The following is a 19,062-nucleotide window of genomic DNA, read 5'->3' on the forward strand; positions in this document are numbered from 1 at the left end:
GTCCAGCAATTAACAGAAGAGTGTGCTTAGCTTAAAGCACAAGCAGCAATGATATCCTGTTCATATCATTAGAATCACTTGTGCTTAGTTAAAAGCTGATTTCTATTCTTTGCTGTATGAGGGCTTTATTTTCCACAAACTATTGGATAGGACCACATAAATCAAAATCCATGCTGTTTTTACTTGCTGTGCTTTCTGGTCTTTTTGGTGTACAGTCTTGCATAAAAAGGGATACTAGTTCTTTTTACTATTTATTTATTTATTTACTTATTTATTTTGTGCTGGGGCCAAGCTCCTGGAACAGCTGGAAAGATTTTTGGAATGACTTGAACAACCCTGGGAGCTTGTGTGAAGGCATAGCTATATACATATATGAAGACATGCACAAACACTATCTCCCCAAACATTAGCTAAGACAAAGCCACCTCCAAACTATAAGCTTCATCACTGTGGCAGCATGCCAGTGAATTCAAGCTCATACGCCTTGCTGAGAGCAGAACTGCTGTGCTCAGAGACTGGTCTAGTTGGCTTGAGTACAGTGCATGCTAATGCATCTATTTCTGCCTCTGAATTATAGTTGTTGAATATCCAGAGAATAATTTTGTCTTGTGTTTAGAAGCACACAGATAAAAGTTATATATCTGTAGTTTCCTGTAATTTTCTCTTTTGTAATTTTTTCTCTCCTATGTTTGACCCTTTAGAATCTACTCTAGTAGAACAGGAGGTTACTCATGCCAGTTTCATATTTGTCTTTCTATTTTCATCATATTCCCATTTCCTTTAGCTTAAAAAAAAATAAAAAATTGCAAGTGGTACTATATTGTTTGTCTTGCTGCAGTCAAGGTAAAGGAGAGCTACAGTGTTTCCTGATTTGGGAAATGTGTTATCAAAAATTTAAACCAAAGCTGACATGGTTGACTTTTGGTAAATTGATGTCCCATTTAATCCAATTTTTTATTCACTTCAAGGCTGTTCATTATCTTTCCTTGTTAATTTATTTTAAATATTGTGTAGTATTTAAATGCAGTTAATGGGCTTTCAGTTCATGAATCACTACTCATGCATATTGATTTCTTAAATACAGAGGTTACCTTTGTTTTCTTCTTGGTAAATCTAGATAGGAAGTGTTAGGAAAGGTAGACTGAAAGGAGACTTCGATCAGTTCTCCACCAGTCTTGCTTGATGAAATGCTTTCTTAGCTCTTAGATCACTTAACACTTGCCTGAGCCTTTTACTTAACACAAGGGAGTTGGAGTCAGGATTGTTACTAATGTTGTGACACAACATCATTCTCTAAAGAGAACTGTAGGGTGAATTCTGTTTGAACCTACTAGGATGATCAGATTTATTCTTAAAAAAAAAAAAATATATTCATGTATTTTATATTTGTTTTTCAGAACAATGGGTCACTTGCTTGGTGCCAGAATCATAAACAGTGCTCAAAGGTATGTTCTTTTTTTTTTTTTTTTTTAACTCCTATCTCATTTATAAAGTTATCTTGTTGCTCTGATATTGTCTGTAGATGAAACGCTTTTCATCTTAATCTGAAGAAGCACCTATTTATACTTTATTTGGAAATCTCAACCTGTAATGAAATATCCAAAATTAAAACCAGGTGATTTACTCTTTCAGGACAAAGGAATCATGTCTGAGGATAAGCATTAAGCGTAGTTAAGCCAATATAATTCTGCTGTTATCAGCAAATTTAAACCACCTGAAATCTGATGTATCATTTCTGTTTCAGTGTTTTTGAACATGAGAGTAAAATTGTCAATTACTTCAAAATATTCACTCGGTAGCACCGAGGTATGCCAACACTGAACTTTCCTTTCAGTTTGGGTATTTAATTTTTAGCATGACACTGAATTTCTTTTAAGTGACTCTTGATACAAACCGCAATGGCTTCACTGATGCCCAAACCTATCCTGGCAAATTAACCTGGAAAGCTTAGAGGGTAGGTGAGCTAATAGTCAACTGATAGTGCAAGAATTTTTCTATGGTGTCTACATAGATGCAGCAATGATTTGGGAGCTGTTCTGGGTTGGAGTGGAATTACACGTTCTAGGCAATGACTGTTCATAAATGTAATGGATGAGATGCATGTATTCATTGACTTGGAAATTTACCTGAAAATGGTGAAGAGTTTTCTCTAGTATCGTTGCCTCTCTTCTGAAAATGTATTTCTACAATAGTTTAGGCTTCTTATCCAATAATTATTCTGTGAAGGGTGTATTTCAAGTGGGATTAAAACCGAGTAGCATTATAGTGTATTGTTTTCTTAATGCAATCTATGTAAATACTGATGCTAACTCCTGATTTTTAACATGACAATTTATTCTTTACATTTAAGAAGTGAGATTACTGGTTCACTGATAAGTGAATCTAGCTTTCATTGAAGTGAGTGGGATTGGAAAAGGACCAATTTATTATTGACTGTTCCGTTGCAGGAAGACAAAACAGAGCTGACCACTTTTGTCAGTATTAAAAACTGGGTATAGCAGCATCGGTAAAAGAAGAGAGGGGAATGATTCCTATTAGTTCTGCCACATTGCTAAGAATTGTGCTTCTGCCATGAAATCATATTGTTCTTGATGAAGGGGTGCTGAGAATTTGTTTCATCGTAACTGAATTGCCTTTTAAGGAAAGTGTAGAGGTCTTGACCCGTACTGTTGTAGTTTTCTTTCTTTTTTTTTTTATTTGCTTATCAAGTTTGCCATGATATTTAATCTGAAAGATTTTTCAATGGTTTGTGCCTGCCTAACAAGGAACAAGTCATACAGAAAAAGTTGTCCAGCTTTTAAAGTAAGGCAGAGATTATATGAACATCTCTCTGAGTCACTCCCAAGTTTGTAGAATCCACATAAAATGGATGAAAGGGTATTATTTTAAGGGTTACCTATATTATATTAGACTCTTAAAATCAGTGTGTGAATGATACAAATTAGTATTATTTTATAACACAAAATGTAATGAATCTTTAAGTTTTAAATTACTTAAGGTAACATGACTATGAAGTATATGTTATGTTTTCTTTCTGAGAAAAGTAGTACATTTTGCTTAAGTAAGCAGCTTTGCCTTCTTGAAAAAAAGAAATATAAACTTAGTCAAAATGTTAGGAGAACTGAACATTAGCAGAACTAAGGAAAATATGCTTAAGGTAAGATTTGATCTTGCGTGTTCTGCAATGCAAAATAAAACAAATGTGTTACATAACTGAAACTTTCAAAGACATGTAGAAGATGGAGTTAACCTTCTAAAAATGCAAATTCCTTTCACTGCTTCTCAGCACGTCAGTGAAAAGATTTTATGTGATTGTGATTTTGCTAAATATCTCAGATGATGTTTTTTTAAAGGATTCTCACAGTGTCCAACCTTATTTTGTGCTGATGGAGTTTAGTGACACAGTTTTTAAGATGATTTGTGGTAAGGTGCAGGTGACAGCAGACATGCAGTTATTTTGTTATCAGAGGGACTCTGAAACACAGAAGCACTGTTTGCTTGCACAAGTATTTGCATGTAGCTGATACAACACTAAAAGATGATGTAGTTAATTTAGTAACTTTTCAATGATTTTATTCTTTCATGAAAATATTTTAAGATAGAAAAGGCACAGTGTAATCCATCTTTTTACTTGTAACATAACCAACCACATTTTTTTTAGAATTTTTTTTTTCATCCCAAGGTCAAATGATATAGCCTGTAAAAGTAGAATTCCTGGACGAAAATTATCATCATAAAACGTCCAGTAGAGGGCTTTTCCATGTGTTTTTCCCTCATTGCAGGCACCTTTGATATGTGTTTTGGCTTCAGTTTGCCTAGACCTGAACTGGCAAAAAGCGGTTCCAAATCTTTCTCCATTATTCTTTGTGAGTAAGACCAGTCTGGCATACAATTCTTTGGAAATTTTGTGGACACACTTATGTACATAGAATAACTGGGAAAAATATTGGAATATTTGCATACTATACAAATGATTTTTTCGTCATGGAATTCTGTGGTCTTTATTTTTAAGGACACTTCTGGAGTAGCAGATTGCTGTTTATAAGGTATTATTCAAGTTCATTTTGTCAGTGAAGTACCTCTAAAGTTATTTCAAGCAATTATATCATTGCCTTCTAATATAAGTGTAGTCAACAACCATTAGTTTGAAAATGAATACCTTTGAGAACTACTAATTCAAAGAGATGCAAATCTAATGAACTAAAATGGTTGTTGCTCTCACAGGAGCAGCTGTAGATTGCTACCTACATCCCAACAGGCTATTTATTTTTGTTATTTTAATGGAGCAAGTCACAAAAGCGTGACTTTGAGCACCAAAATATGCACCAATGATTTTATATGTAATTTAATTTAATAAGATCTCTCCAGTGGTCTATTTTACAAGGTAAAACTCAAGAGAGCTCTTGAACGCATGCCCTCTTTTGACATTAGATGGGTAATTTCAATATGCTAAATATATTCTTTTATAATTAGGACTATTATATGTTCATTAAATAAATTGCCATTTTTGGTTGCAGTAGTTGATTTATTCACTGTCATCATGCAGTCCTGCATCTTTGCTTGTACGGACTTCAGTGGAAGACTGAGGGCTTTCTTGGGATCTTACCAATTGCCCAGTTGGCTTCTACTGCAAATATGAGTATTGAGGTAAACATGAAGACTGTAGACTTGGCCTTTACACTGTAGTGAGTGAAGTTTTTCATGAACTTATTTAGAAATAAATTTGAAGTCATAGTTATTTTGTCTAACTTTGTCTGCAATTCTATTGTTTTGTTTGATCATATGGCCTTCATATTATTGCAGTTTTGTCTTTCTCTTTTTTCATGTTTTACTCTTTTTTATTCTGATCACTCATCTCACTGCAACTTTATGGTGGGTGTTTGGTTTTCTTTTTTTTTTTTAATTACACATGGTCATGTGGTCTCAAATGACTAAGAGTTGTGGTTTTTGTTTGTTTTTCTTGAAGTTGTATGGAAAAAATATGTATATTTTTAAAGTCCTTTAGTTATGGTATATACAACCAAAAAATACACTTTGGTGTTGAAGTTTATTTTAAGGTTTACACATTTTTCTACAGCTTTATCCGGAAGGAAAGTGCTTGGTATGGTTGGTTAGAATTATAATAGTGCTTGAGAATTATTATATATACAGAATAATGTATTGTATATGACAAACATCCACATGTTCTGTTTGCACGTTGATAAATCAGTACATTGATTAATCCAGTAATCATCAGGTCCTGAAACAGTTTTGTTTGTCTGTTTGTTTGTTTTAATCTGTTAGTAACTAATTTAATAACAAATATTTTAAGCATGAAGGTCAGTCTTGAAAACTTTATGTGCCTTTTCTTTTTTTTCCTGTGAATATCAGAGCTTTTGGATTGCTATTGCAATGGCAATAGCAATCCAATTGCAATAGTAATAGCAATCCAAAATCTGAGGTTCCATTCAGATATGATAAGAAATGTTAAAATTTATGATTTTTTATACTTCACTTGGTTCACTGGTAGATTACTAGCAGCCTGTCAGATTTGCTGAATATTGTGAACATGGGCTTATTAGCAACATCATTAGAAACTGGAGCTGCAAAGTGGAAAGACTGAGGGAAAGCAAAATGGACTGGTTTGGCCTGGGCTCAATATGTCTTTACGCACATTCATTGGATCAGGATCTATATTTCAGTCATCTCCACTCATTTCTGGGTACCACATGGATAAAAAGCTTGTTTAGGAAGAGAACGAGACAAGTAGATACGCCTTTCTTTTCTTTCACTTGAACAACTAGATAAAAATCCAGCCAGCAGCTGGTTTAGCAGAGAAATGCAAAGCTGATCAGAAGCTCTGTTAAGTCTAGTGTCTGGTCAGGTGAAGCCAGCTAAAAGTGGAATCTGGTAGGTTAATATACCTATGCAAATTGGACTTGATTGTTGCATTATAGCAGAATGCTTAAGTTTCATATTGCAATTAAAAATATTTTCATGGCTGTTATCACAAAAAAAAAAAAACACAACCAAACAACAAAGCAAAAATAAGTAAAATAATATTTTGACATGGATTACCTGTGATATAGAAATAAAACCTACTTTGGTCTTGTTCCTCTTTTCTCCCTCCTATTAGTCATATTTTCTCTGATATCTCATTAACATGATAATCTGTTCTCTTATTTCATTTTAAAGAATTCAAACTTGCTTCCAACACAGCTATTCAATTAAATTTGATACAATTTGCAACCCTCAGTTGTACTGGAAAAGTTTCCTCTAATTGACAGCATTTGGAAAAAACTTTTTAAATTTTTTTTATTTCTGGTCTTAATGGCAGCCACTGGAGAGAAAAAGGTAGGACAGTTCAGTGTTTGAAATCCCATTGGTTGAATATGCAGAGTGTCTGAAATAGAATAAAACAGTCTGCAAGGACAATTCAAATACTGCAAGGATAACAATTTTGCACTGGAGGCTTGCTCTTTTTGTACAAAATCAATAAACTCTTTTATGTTGTGTTTTGAGTTCCCCCACTGACTTCACATTTGCTGTTGAATTTAACCTTCAAATCTTTACATAATTCTTGTTCTAAAATTTTCTTTTCCTTAACCTTTCTTTTGAAAATCTTTATGTGGTCTTTTGTATCTTCTCTCCACTAGTGTCACTGTTTTGTATGCCTATCTACCTATTTCTTACAGATCTATCAAAGAATCAACCTGTCTAGGTTGGAATGGACTCTTGAGATTTTCTAGTGCAACCTTCCTGCTCAAGAAGTGTCAGCTAGAGCCAGTTGTTCAGTCCAGCCGGGTTATGAGCATCTCCGCAGACAGACCACAACCTCTTGGCAGTCTGTTCCTGTACTTGACCACTCTCACAACATTATTATTTTTTTCTTATGTTCAGATTGTATTTTTTGTTTTTTAACTTGTGCCCATTGCCTCTTGTCTGGTCAGTGGGCACTACTGAGAAAAGTGGCTATGTCTTCTCCATTCAACCCCATTAAGTATTTTTACCCACAGATAATATCCCCTCAGGCCGTCATTTTTTTTCCAGCTCTCTCAGCCTCTCTGCTTATGGTGCATCCAGTTCCTTAATCATATTTGTGGCCCTGTTTCTTCTTTCTTACTTCTGCTTTCTAAGCCCCAAATGACTCCTGCCTGCTGTCATTCACAAGACTCCTTCCTGTGCTTAAATCCCAATATATTCTGTCATTTTATTAACAGTGAGTATTGCTAAACTGTACGCGATCACTGTTACTGTTCTGTCCTTGCTAGTCTGCTTTTACATTGTGATCTCCATAAGCACAGAGGCCATTCTTCTGAAGCGCTTGGAAGTGCTGAGCACATAACAGGTGCTTCCTTATAAAAACAGCAATGAGTCAAACTCTGGTGAGAATAACATGAAATGACAAAGTGTTCTACATTGATGCTGATTTAGTGAAAAATGTATTTTGGCCCGGGGTGGGGTGGGGGCAGAATGACCGAGAAAGGCATATTAAAAGACTTTGTGAGGTAGAGATTTTTTATTATTATTTTTTTTTTTTACAGTTCCTTACACAAGTTTTTTTTTTTTTTTTTAAGCAACTGAAAGACAAAAGACCAGCAGGCATAATTTAAAGCTGCATGTGCAGTGGTATTTACAAGGACTATAGATAAATGGGGATCATCATAATGCTCTATGAATTGCAATACAGTTTTCTTGTTCCCAGCAGTCAAGGCAGTGGTCCCTGATTGATTGATTCTGCAGGAAGGCTGAAAGGCTATTTTTGAGTTTTCAGGACTGAGAGGAAAATGTGAAAATAAAGATAAATAAGTTTACAAATGCTGCAGCCAAATAAATATACTCTTTCAAAAAGACAACCTTGATCTCTTTTTAGAATAAGGCACACTCCTGAATCCAGTCTGTGAGCAATTGTTCCAGGCTTCCAACTGAGCTCTTTCCAAAGACAATGCAGGTGGAAAGATGAGTTAATGGTTTAAACAATTAGAGATTTGATGCACTCTTCCATCTGTCAAAGCCCACTGAAATGAAAGCTTGCAGTTTTAATTTGTGCCTCCAGCATCTAACTCAGTCTGAAATGGTGTCAGTGATTTGCCCTGCCCAGAGTACTGTCATTCTTATGGTAAGCATTCCGTGCACACATGCTGGGAGACTTTTATCAAACATATTAGTGTGCATTTGAGAGATCATTAGCCTGAAGTAGCTGGAACATTCCAGGTTTCTGAGCCTGGAAACACACATCTCTGCTGGAAAGTATGTTGAGCCACTCTTATTTACACAAGAAAGCTACAGCAAGATAGGGGTAGCTGTAAAATTTAAGAGGAGTAGTGGTTCTTGGTATTGTCAGTCAATCATGATTTAAGTACTAGCCATGAGAGGTGAGATAATAGCTGTTTTGATTTTTGGAAAAAGAAAAAAAAATAATGAAAATTTCCATCTTGATCTGTTAGACAGTATTTTTCTTCATCTACTAAAAGATAAGGTAAAACCATTTAATAGAAACAGAGTTCACAGGAATTGCTCAGATGGTGTACTGAATAGATAAAATAATCCTGAGCAGATATGAATTAAGAAGGCAGTTGTTTTGCCTATTCCTTGCATTCCTGTGGATGATTTGTTTTTTTATTATATTCATCCATAGAAAGGTAGAGGGGGCTGAGAGAACAATAGTGGTTAGATGATTAAAACTAAAGTAGCTAAGAAATAGTTCAACTGAAGTTTCTGGACATTTTTGTTTGTGGAAATAGAAGAAAGCTTTGTGATTCAGTGTTTATGTTTAAACAAACACATTAGTGTATAAATGTGCTGTGATAATAGGAATCCCTTTGTTCTTTAAGGGTCTTGAAAACTGACAAATGAACAAAGTTAAAATCCAAAGAATGCTTACAGTATTTTGTAGTCCTCTGATGTATTGCTCTATATTTGTAAATATTAAGCTTTATTTTTTAAGTATCAAAAAAGCAGTTTTTTAAGTATCAAAAAAACATGGGGTGTTAAAAAGAAATGAAGAAAGTTCATATTCTTCACAATTGCCATGCTGAATCAAGTTGGTCATCTTTCCGTTCTCATACGCTGTTACCAAGTAGACAGGTAAACTTGCAGGTGTAGAATAACTTGCTGTTAGAAAAACTTACTTAACCCCTATTACTTATTGTTGGGTGGTACTGTGAAACATAGAGGACATGTCCTTTCCTAGACACTAGTTTTGGTTTCTCAGCTTTTACTGTTCATTTTTCGCTGTTGGCTCAACTTACACTATTTTTGTCTTGAAGACTAGATCTCTGGGACTCATGGAAAGTGTTGTGTTGGCCTTCACTTTGAATGGTTCTTTCGATAAGTTTCTGTCAGTGTGAAAAATGGTTAGAATCTAGTTCTTTTCATTTTTCTTCTGGCAGAAGCTAATCACCACTGCTGGAACCGTTACAATAGGTAGGGTGTAAAGGATCATGCTGGTTGTCTGTAGCTGAACAGCAGTTTTTCATTGATTTGGAATTCTGCTGAGTTTCTCATTGAGTTTCTCAGTGGGTTTCTCATTGGTCTTCATAATGGTTACACAGAGAAGGATGGCAGTTTTGGAGCTTGCTTTTCTGGCTAGTTGTATCTGGTCCACTTGCTAATGTATGTAAGCAAGTCTGTTTATTATGTTGTTTGAAATTTGAACTATAGAATAGTGAGAAAGATGAGCCAATGCTGTGCATAACCTGCCAAAGATTAAGCAGCCTTCTTTCATGGAGAAAGGATACAAAATTGTCATTAGCAGCTGAATTGTGCCAACACTGGCTTTGAGGATAATAGCAAAGGAGTCTCAACTCTGATCTCAAAAATGCAGATGTTGGCTTTAGACCTTAGTCTTCATACTCTATACTAAATACAAAAATGCACTTCAGCTAAGAAGAGAAATGTGTGCTTGGGCACGCGCACACACACACACATACACGACAGATATTTATTGAGTCTGGCATTCTGAAGCACTAAATGCTTCTTTAACTTAGCTGTTTCTGCTTCAGTGAACTCTGTTCAGAATCCAGGGATATTCAGACTGCGGAACCCTTTGTTTAGAGGTATTTGAGCACAAAAATAATCCCTTCCTAGAAACTTTTGAAATAGCAACTGAGCTATGCAGCCTAATCAACTGTAAATCTTTGCCATCTAGCAAGCAGTTGATTAAGTAACATCTAGCAGAAGGCCAATCATCACTGGAGCAACACTGGTCAGACAGTAAAGACAGACAGTACTACTGAGACTAAGACAAATGAGCAGTAAATCTGCTTTAAAGCAAGCAACAGATTTTTGTTATATCCTTTTATATCTTTAGAGTTTTCCCAGGTCTCTCACCACCCAGTTTGCTCAAACATTGTACATATTTTTTCCTCATCTTTCAATAATTTTGCAGTCGGTATGCAAAGGGAAATATGTAACATACAACTGTATTTGAGATTTTGATTTCCCAAATACAATTTTAGTTCCTTAAGCTCAGCTGCATGAATGCCACTCTGGAATTTTAATAGCTCACATAAGTCAGAGAATCTGTACAAAATTTATAACTTTGCAGTTGAGATAAGAATCTTAATTTTGTCTTATTAAATTACATTTCATTAACGTAATTAATTCCTGATGCAAAACTGGCTGTAATAGTCTGTTTAAATGTATGTTCCTGTTCTCTTCTTGTGGGAGACAACTGCAGAGTTAGATCAAATATAGTTCTAGTTAAGTGACAAAGACAAAATGTATTTGCGTTGACCTGTAATGTAGTAATAAAATATATTCAAGCAACTGTAAAGGGACAGAGCCTGAAAACCACGCATGTCTCCATCTTAAACTTGACTTTGAAAGCAGTTTTGCTTGAATAGACCTAGGGCCTTGTCCAAAACCCACTGGGGTAAGGAATACTGACTTTAAACAATCTTTATATCCATCAATAAGGCAAGATTGTGTTTTTTCAAGTGACTAACCTTGGAGTTCCTCCGTTACCATAATATTGGAGAAGATATAAAAATGTGTTTAGCTGGTTGAGGATACTGTGCTGAGAGGAAGCCAACTGTCTTTGAGGCACACAGCCAAGGAGGTAAGAGCCCTTACAACTCATGCACTGAGTTGTAAGGAGTGCATTGAAATAGAAGTGGGAACTATGACTGTTTTCCACGTTTGAGTTCCTGCATATAATTGGGAAGCTGTCTGAACACAGAAGCATAGTCTGTCTTGAAACAGAACTTGCAGGTTATATTTTGTACACTCAGTGTGATATTTAATCAGGCATTAAAGAGTTAAGTGCCTTTTAACACTGTGTGTCTATTAGAATAACTTTCTATGCTCAGCAAACAAAAACGTTTCTGAGAGGATACGGTGTCAAAGAGCTGTTCTTGTGCCATAGATGTTAAGCAGATCTCCTCACTGATTTTCATTGGAGATTTCTGCCTAAAATCTGTTCAGGTTATAGTGTCAGGTTAATTGATCAGAAAGGTTTCATTTTTTTTTTCAGTTCTTCTGTAATAATCATGCTTATTCTGTGAATTACAAATATGCAATTTGTTTTTTGTTGAATCAAATGTTTTTAGCTATTTCAGTAGCCTGAAGAATTTAAACACACAGAGGCAGCATAGAACGATATAGACAGAAATCTCCAGAAGTGAGATGCTGACAGAAAGCAGCCGCAGAAGAACGCTTAGGCTTGTTTTACAATACTGTAACCTTTCTGAAGTTATATATGTATCTGAATAAGGTATAGAGGCTACTATGTGCAGTCTAATTTAAAATTGGTTTGCACCCTCATTTTATACAATGTGAAGAATTACACAAGCTGTAAACTAAAAGTGAAAATCATATCCGCATTTCTTTACTATTGATACATATATTTAATATTCATGGGAAATATGAAGACATATTTGGGGCTCATTTCCAACATAAGAAGTTCCTCATGCAGGACTAGCAGCAGGATGCACTGTAGGGAAATGAAAGAAGACAAAGGATAACTATTCAGACCTGTACCATTTGGGTACTGGTACATATAGGCATAAAAGGGATTTACTTTTTCAGGTAGGTGTTTTCAGCTTTTGTGTTTAGGAATGAAAAATTTCCATAATGAATTCTGGAAAGGGATTTTTGCTCTAGAGTATAAACCAGTAATCTTGGAGTTATGAACAAAGGTATTTACTCTAGAATAACTGATGTTGTTCTGGCTTTAAAATGTAAAACCTATGGACTCCACCAAATGTCAGAGTTTGCAGCCTCTGATTTTGGGTAAGGAAAATAGGTGTCTATGTTTTTCTCTCAGAGAGGCGATGTTATTGTTGTATGGCTATATATGAATAAATCCAAAATATATTAAATACCCACAATGAATTAAGGCTTGAGCAGGAAAATAAAAATAAAAATCAGTTACAGCACTTGGGATTTGAACTGATCCTTTGAGGATACTAGCAATTTTCCAGATTTGGGAATCCAGAATCAATGTTTAAAGAAATTTCTTATTAGGAATGAAATATCTCCTATTTTATGATTTATGTGAAACCTTTATCTAAGTTGTAACTGAATTTTGAACTCATTTGGGATAGAAATACATTTATTTGCTCTACATAAGTATGAACATCCTTTTAGCCCTTGGAAACATGGCTAACAACCAAGATGGTGCATAAAGTTTTTACTTTAGCATTGCTTATACCTTGTGCCCACTTGGATCAGACTTTATTATCAAGTGGATTCTGATGTGCTTCTTTGTAATTCTTTCAGTTTGGCCTGAGAATACCATTCAGAGAGGCTGGCTTGTGCAGCCCTTGTTAGGAGGAGTACTAACCATGCTTGCTTCTGGGTGGCATGAGTGCTCAGGGGAGGTATGGTCAGACCCAGCAGGCAGAGATCAGTCTGGCTACACTTGTTAATTTTTGTTTGGATCTGGACCATATTGCTGAGTGATATCTGAGGGTCTCATTATTCACTCACTGGGTGGCAGGAATAATGGACTATAAGCATGGGAAGGAATCAGAGTTTTCTGGGTGAGATTTTTGTAAGGTTAGGTGTTGCTGCCATAAAGAAGCACTGAGCCAGTAAGAGCTGACAAGTAACTGTTTTAATCAATGACAACATTACCAAATCTGTCTTGGAAGATCATCAAATCAACAAATACTTCTTAAAGAACTGCTGGTGTCTCAGAGAAAACCTCCAACAGCTTTCTGCTGGAGATCTGTTCTGCCCATATATTATTTAGGGTTCTACTTTCCTACTATTGTTTATCATTGAAGGTATCTGCATGGCAGAAGTACTGTGTTTCTTCAGAGTTCAGCTGTTTCTGCTACATTATTTGCTCATCCAAAGTCATCTTTCACTTAGTATCATCATGTATAACTCCTACGAAAATTGCGATCTACTTTTTTTTGGTGGGGTCATGGTGCAGAAAATAATCACCCTTTAATTGCTCATTTTCTTCAAAAGATGAATTAAATCTTTCAGTTTCATAACTGAATATTTTAAAATTAATCTATAGTTATATAATACATTTGAATAACAAATTAGGTATTTAAAAAAAGAAGAGATAACTGGTTGGTTTCTTTCTGGCCTTGTTTTCTGCTTTTAATTTTTGCCCTACCCTTAAATAAACTGAAACCAGGAGAACTAAAATAATGTAATTTTATTGTGTGGAAAGATTATTATTATTTTTTTTGTTGTTAAAGGATAATAGTGGTGTATAAAATCACAATATTCATTCAAAGTAATATCTGGCTTTAAGGGAAATCATCTGATTTTCATGTTTCCCAGATTTAATAAGGGCTTTAAAGTATTGCAGAAAGAATAATTTAATTCCTTAAATGGCAAGTAAGTAGGTCATCAGCATCTTCACGGAAAGGCTTATTTGTCCTTGCTATTCCTGAGTTCACCAGTCTGCAAATTCATTTTATAATACACTTGAAAGTAGTTATTGGTAAAGAAGTAGGTATATCTATATGTGTTTTTTTTTTTTTGAAGATGTCCTTTTAATTGTTATTCAGGTGACATTGACAGTAAAATAGATTTGCAAATACTATTCATATACATTAATGTTTTAATCGCTAAAACAAAAAGACTGAATGAAACAGAAATTCAGCTCTTTTTATTCCCCCTTTTTACTGTTCAAATGGTAGTAAGATTGTCAGCTGTGATACTGATTTAGTTCGCATTATTAAAGCGTATAACATGCTTATTGGCTACTTAAACTTGTACTTTTGGCAGATTATACCAAAACATTTAAGACATTTATGGTATTATATAAAAGTAATGGTGAGAGGACAGCATGGCAGTGAAGGGGCAGTGAACAGGCAGCATCTTAGTGTAGGCAGATCACATGCACATCTATGCAGAAAACACAATCTTCCATTTGTTAGAAAATGAGCTGCAGCTTTTCTTTACTAAATTTACCTTTTATTCAAAAAAATAAGTTGTTCACCATGGAATGAAAAAAAAAAGGAAAGAAATTATATCACAATAATTGGAAGGGTTTTTTTTCCTCCCCGAGTTGTCATGGTTTTCTGAGTAGATCAGTGCAATTCAAGTAGATGCTTGTGTGGCAAGTGTGTTCTGTGTTTGCACAGAAACTTGCTTGCTTGATCCTTTGGTTCAGAGTGATATTTTAAGTGCATTACAGTTTTGTTTTTTTTTCCCTGGGGAAAGGTTGAAATACCTCAGTACAGTTGTACTTTTTATTGTAGTTTTATCAAATAGTGAATTTAGGAGAAAGCTCTTGAATATGTTTTATAGTGCTGTCATAGAAAGCTAGTACATTTTTTCTTTATTACTAACATTTGTTAGGTGATGACAGGTTATCAAACAGTACAGAGCTGTTTAACACCTTTGAAGAAGACAATAAAGAGAATAGTGACACTTGCTTAACAAGAAACACAACGTGTTTTGGGAAATCTGTCATTGAGAAGACAGGCCTGTAAAGATGTCAGGCCTATTTTGACCTTTCTGCCCCTTGTTTGTGTTCTACTGTTTCAGCTTTGCAAATGACTCCACATTTGGTACTTGACTTGAAAGTAAACATCATATAACCTGGAAGCGATATGAATATGTTTGAGGAATGTAGGCAAAAAATAGTTTTTGTAATGTCTGCAATTGCATTTCAAAACACTGACTACGCTTTCTGTTTATGGCTCCAGAATATTATTAAAGAAAGTCAAAATATTTTTTCTATTTAAATAAATTATATATAGTTATTTTGGGGTGGTCTGTCAAAGTGGTTAATGTCCGAGTACTACTGATGCGTAGTACTGTGTGCCTACAGTAATCCAAGCTCCTCTATAATGATGTATGACATGCAGTGTGCATGCTCTGTGCTATATTTTATCAGCGTTTGGCTAGCATGATATTCTGACCTTGTCTGATTGGTGATCTCATTTACTGTGAATGTTGCAAGAACAGTAAACAAAGCCTGGAAGAATTGTCAATCTGCCAAGTTGTATTGTTCTGTATCTTTTCAAGACAATGCCGCAAAAATTTATCTGTCTTGACACCTTAGTCTCTTGTATTAAGAAAGCCTTAACCAACTTCTCTTTAGTTTGATGGCCTACCATCTAAAAATGCCACATCGTATAAAGAGAACAGGTGGAAAGGCTTTTATGAAAAAGCCTCAGGGTGATGGAATAAGTTAGAAAAAAATAGCAGTAACTGAAATGTATAAGAGATTCTGAAATTGATGAGATTGCATGTTAAGAAGAGTGTATGAAACATTTAAAAAACACTTCTGTGTTATAATTTATAAACTACTATGAATAAAACTGTGTAAATATGTTGTAGAAATATATTCAGTATGAGCATACTTTTTTCTTGCGTGGATCCAACAGCCATTTACAAATGTTAGTGAGTGCAGTAATCCTGTAACAGTTTTGTTTTATTGTGTTTTCCTTTCTCCTTCTCCTTTCACTCCCTCAAGAAACCTATAAAAGAGAAATGTTCCACTCTGTTCAAGCTGTAGGAGGGTTTTGCGTCTCACTCCTTAGGCTCTCTGGAAAATCTGAACCTAAATCTGTGCATAATTTACTTTAAATTGAATATTGAACTTTTTAAATTGGATTATTTAAATTTGCTTCATTTTAGAGTTTTATGTATGAAAGATAAGCACAGGATATAGAATTCACATCTTGATAATGTGGCTGTACTTTAATGTAATTGCTTAAGCTAGCTTTTGTAACTACTTTTGCTTTTAATGGGAAGCTGTTGTTGACAGTATGCATATTGAATAGGTATTTATAAACAATGAGAACTTCAAAAGTGAAGGAAGTATATAACGAAGTGGCTGCCAGAGTAAAAGTGTGATTATAGCATAGTTTTACTGGGATTTGGGTGTAAGGTCTCCATAATTTATTTATAAGAAAGTTAATCATCTTCTAGTTGAGCAGTTAAACACTGAGGACATCTCTTTTTTGCGTTGTCTTGTGCCTCAGCCAATTGACAGAAGATAAGCTTCTGTACCCATCCCTCCCAGCACTTTCAAAGCACAGTGAAGCTTATTATAAATGAATGACTCATACACAGGGTGGAACAAATGCACCATTGGTAGCCTACAGAGATAATAACACTGACCTCCGGTCATTTTACAAGAGAACTCTCTCGTGTAGGTCGACTTCCCACTGCTTTAAACCCAACCAAAATAGGCTATTCATGGGGAAATGGATTGACAGATAAGAGATTTATATGCACAAATATAGGCATTAGCAGCCTGGTCTCTGCACTTCAGGACATGAGAGGTAGTTTAAATGATCTGGCCACTAAAACCAACGGGACATTTTTCTGTAAAGAAGTGGGTTTGTAAACTTCCTTTGGACTTACTGAAATATGTAGGGCAAACATAAAGGTTCAGTCTCGAAGTGTGTGTTTATGCAAGACTCCCAGTAATGTGAAGATGTTCACAAATAAGGCTTATGATAGCGCTGCTATCTCATAGCTGATGTTGGGCATAACTGAAAGAAGATAAAACTTTGAGTTCTAAGTCAACATAAGCTTAAATATGCGTTGCTTGTTTTCTCCCTTTTAATATATATGTACACACAAAATGAGTAAGCAAGAATACATAATTTTGTAAAAGTACAGATTTTAACATTTGTCAAATGCTATCTATTTTAGGATGATCTTGAGATATGAAATTTAAGCTTTAAAATATGGAAATGATAAACACACTAGTTCAAATTTTTACCAGACAAAGTATCAAGTGTGTCATATATCTTCATCTTCCAGCTATGAAGTATTAATGTTCATGTAACACAGTTTGTCAGTAGATCTGGTCTACCCACTGTGTAGTAGGAAGAAATTTAATTTGTGCCTGTTTGCAGAAAGAAATGTGTTCTTCTGCCTATTTTAACAAAAGGCTATATTGAGAGGAATGATTTCAAAGCAGATGACAAATTACTGAAAAGACATTTTTATTGTAGAATAGCATTCTCTCACTGAGGAAAGAAAAACAAAGAAAGAGCAAGAGAGAGCAGGGAGGAGGGAGAGGGGGGAGAAACTTTCCCCCTTGCATTCCCTAACAGTAATTTAAGGAAAAACACATGAAGGACAACTTTTTTTTTTTTTTTTCCTGTTCTTTCAATTTCCTTTAAAGGATGAGAATCTTAACAGGATCTTTCTTTTTTTTTTTTTCCTCGGCCCCTTAATACAGAACTCTATGACGTGCAGTCCAATCTAACAAAAAGGTTGTTTTTTTTAAATTATTGTTCCAATTATGTTCTACCTGCAGAAAGCAGACAAATACATCACTAATAGTTGATTTATAGAGAATGAAATAGTAGAAATGTGTTGGAAATTTATGTGAAAGAAAATCACAAAATTACAAATGGGAGCTTCAATCCATGTATAGCAGCCTCACTCTCTGTGTGTGATATAAGACTTTCTGACTAGATCTTATAATGTGAGATACCGTGATATATTTTCAAGATGTTAATTATCTTAAGCTGTTTGGATATCATCATCTTCTACTGAAAGCACTGAACATGATCCTTGTTGTTTAACTGTTCCTACACTGTGAACCTTTTCATTTTCTTATTAACTGAGAAAATCATTCTTGTTGATTAGAAATACAGTACGTACCTATATATCTCTACACATTTGAAAATAGTTTTTATTCTCACAGAAGCAGATGAATTGATGCTGGCAATGACATTCAATTACCTGGCTCAGGGGGCTTTTTTGAGATCTGAATCCAGAGATCTTTACTTGGTCACTCCACCCACAAGACAAATACAGCATAGGAACTTCCAGGGGCTTTTCTTACTTTGTACCCAGACAAAACTTCATTGAAAATCAAGACAGTGCAGTGATACAAGGTCTTTTTCCAGCAATAACTGCCTTCAAGTGGAAGAATTTGCAATTGGGCTGCAGCCTTACAGTGATTTTCTGTTTGGAAGTTGCAGGAGGTAGCTGAGAAAAAAGCACACATTCATTCTTTGCAACTGGCTAATGATGGAGGTTTTCAATAAACCACATTGGGTAGGGAATGTCAATTTTTATATGTAATTCATATTTTCATAGTTGTGTTTTCACATATCTGGGATTTTAAAAAATAACCCAAAGAAGAAACTTCTATCTGAGGAAGGTAGAACATTTTTACTTATTTTTAATTTCTGCTGCATTATTTATGTAAAACAGCATCTGCCTATACAGAAATGCATAATTCTCAAATATGCTCATTTCTCTTTCTTTTTAAATTTCACTTGCTTAAACTCTGTTTTTAAAGGGCTGTGTGCTTGAAAAGCCTTTTGATTCAATTATGTGGATTAGACTTAACCTTTGTAATGACTTTTGCTAGCATTTACAAGATTGTGCCTTTGTTAGAGGGAGTTGGCATGAAAAGGCAGAAAAGAAGCGCAGACATATGTCATCTTCTGTTTCCAGATGTCCTGCATCTTCTCACCTCAGCTTTTAGCTTCCATCCTGAAACATGATTTCCTTGGGAGAGCTTATCTGTCTTCCCTTGGATGCAGTAGTCCATTCATATAAGTTCATTCACATCCTTCACTCCATAAAGAAAGAATTTCTTTGAAAGCTGAGTTTTACATGGATCTAAATGCAGTTTGAACATTTTACATCCGAATCTAGTATTGGTTTTGCTGCTTCACAAAAACT

General features: G+C 34.9%; 1 protein-coding gene across 1 annotated transcript in view; it reads left to right on the plus strand.

Annotated features, from left to right (window-relative positions):
* ANOS1 (anosmin 1) overlaps positions 1-19,062 on the plus strand; it is a 136,672-nt gene that overhangs the window by 25,796 nt on the left and 91,814 nt on the right. Inside the window, exon 2 of the mRNA XM_035542236.1 lies at positions 1,398-1,445. Coding sequence (XP_035398129.1) covers positions 1,398-1,445 — 48 coding nt within the window. The remainder of the gene's footprint in view (positions 1-1,397; positions 1,446-19,062) is intronic.

Source organism: Cygnus atratus, chromosome 1 (assembly GCF_013377495.2).
Source record: "Cygnus atratus isolate AKBS03 ecotype Queensland, Australia chromosome 1, CAtr_DNAZoo_HiC_assembly, whole genome shotgun sequence".
In the NCBI taxonomy this organism is placed as follows: domain Eukaryota; kingdom Metazoa; phylum Chordata; class Aves; order Anseriformes; family Anatidae; genus Cygnus; species Cygnus atratus.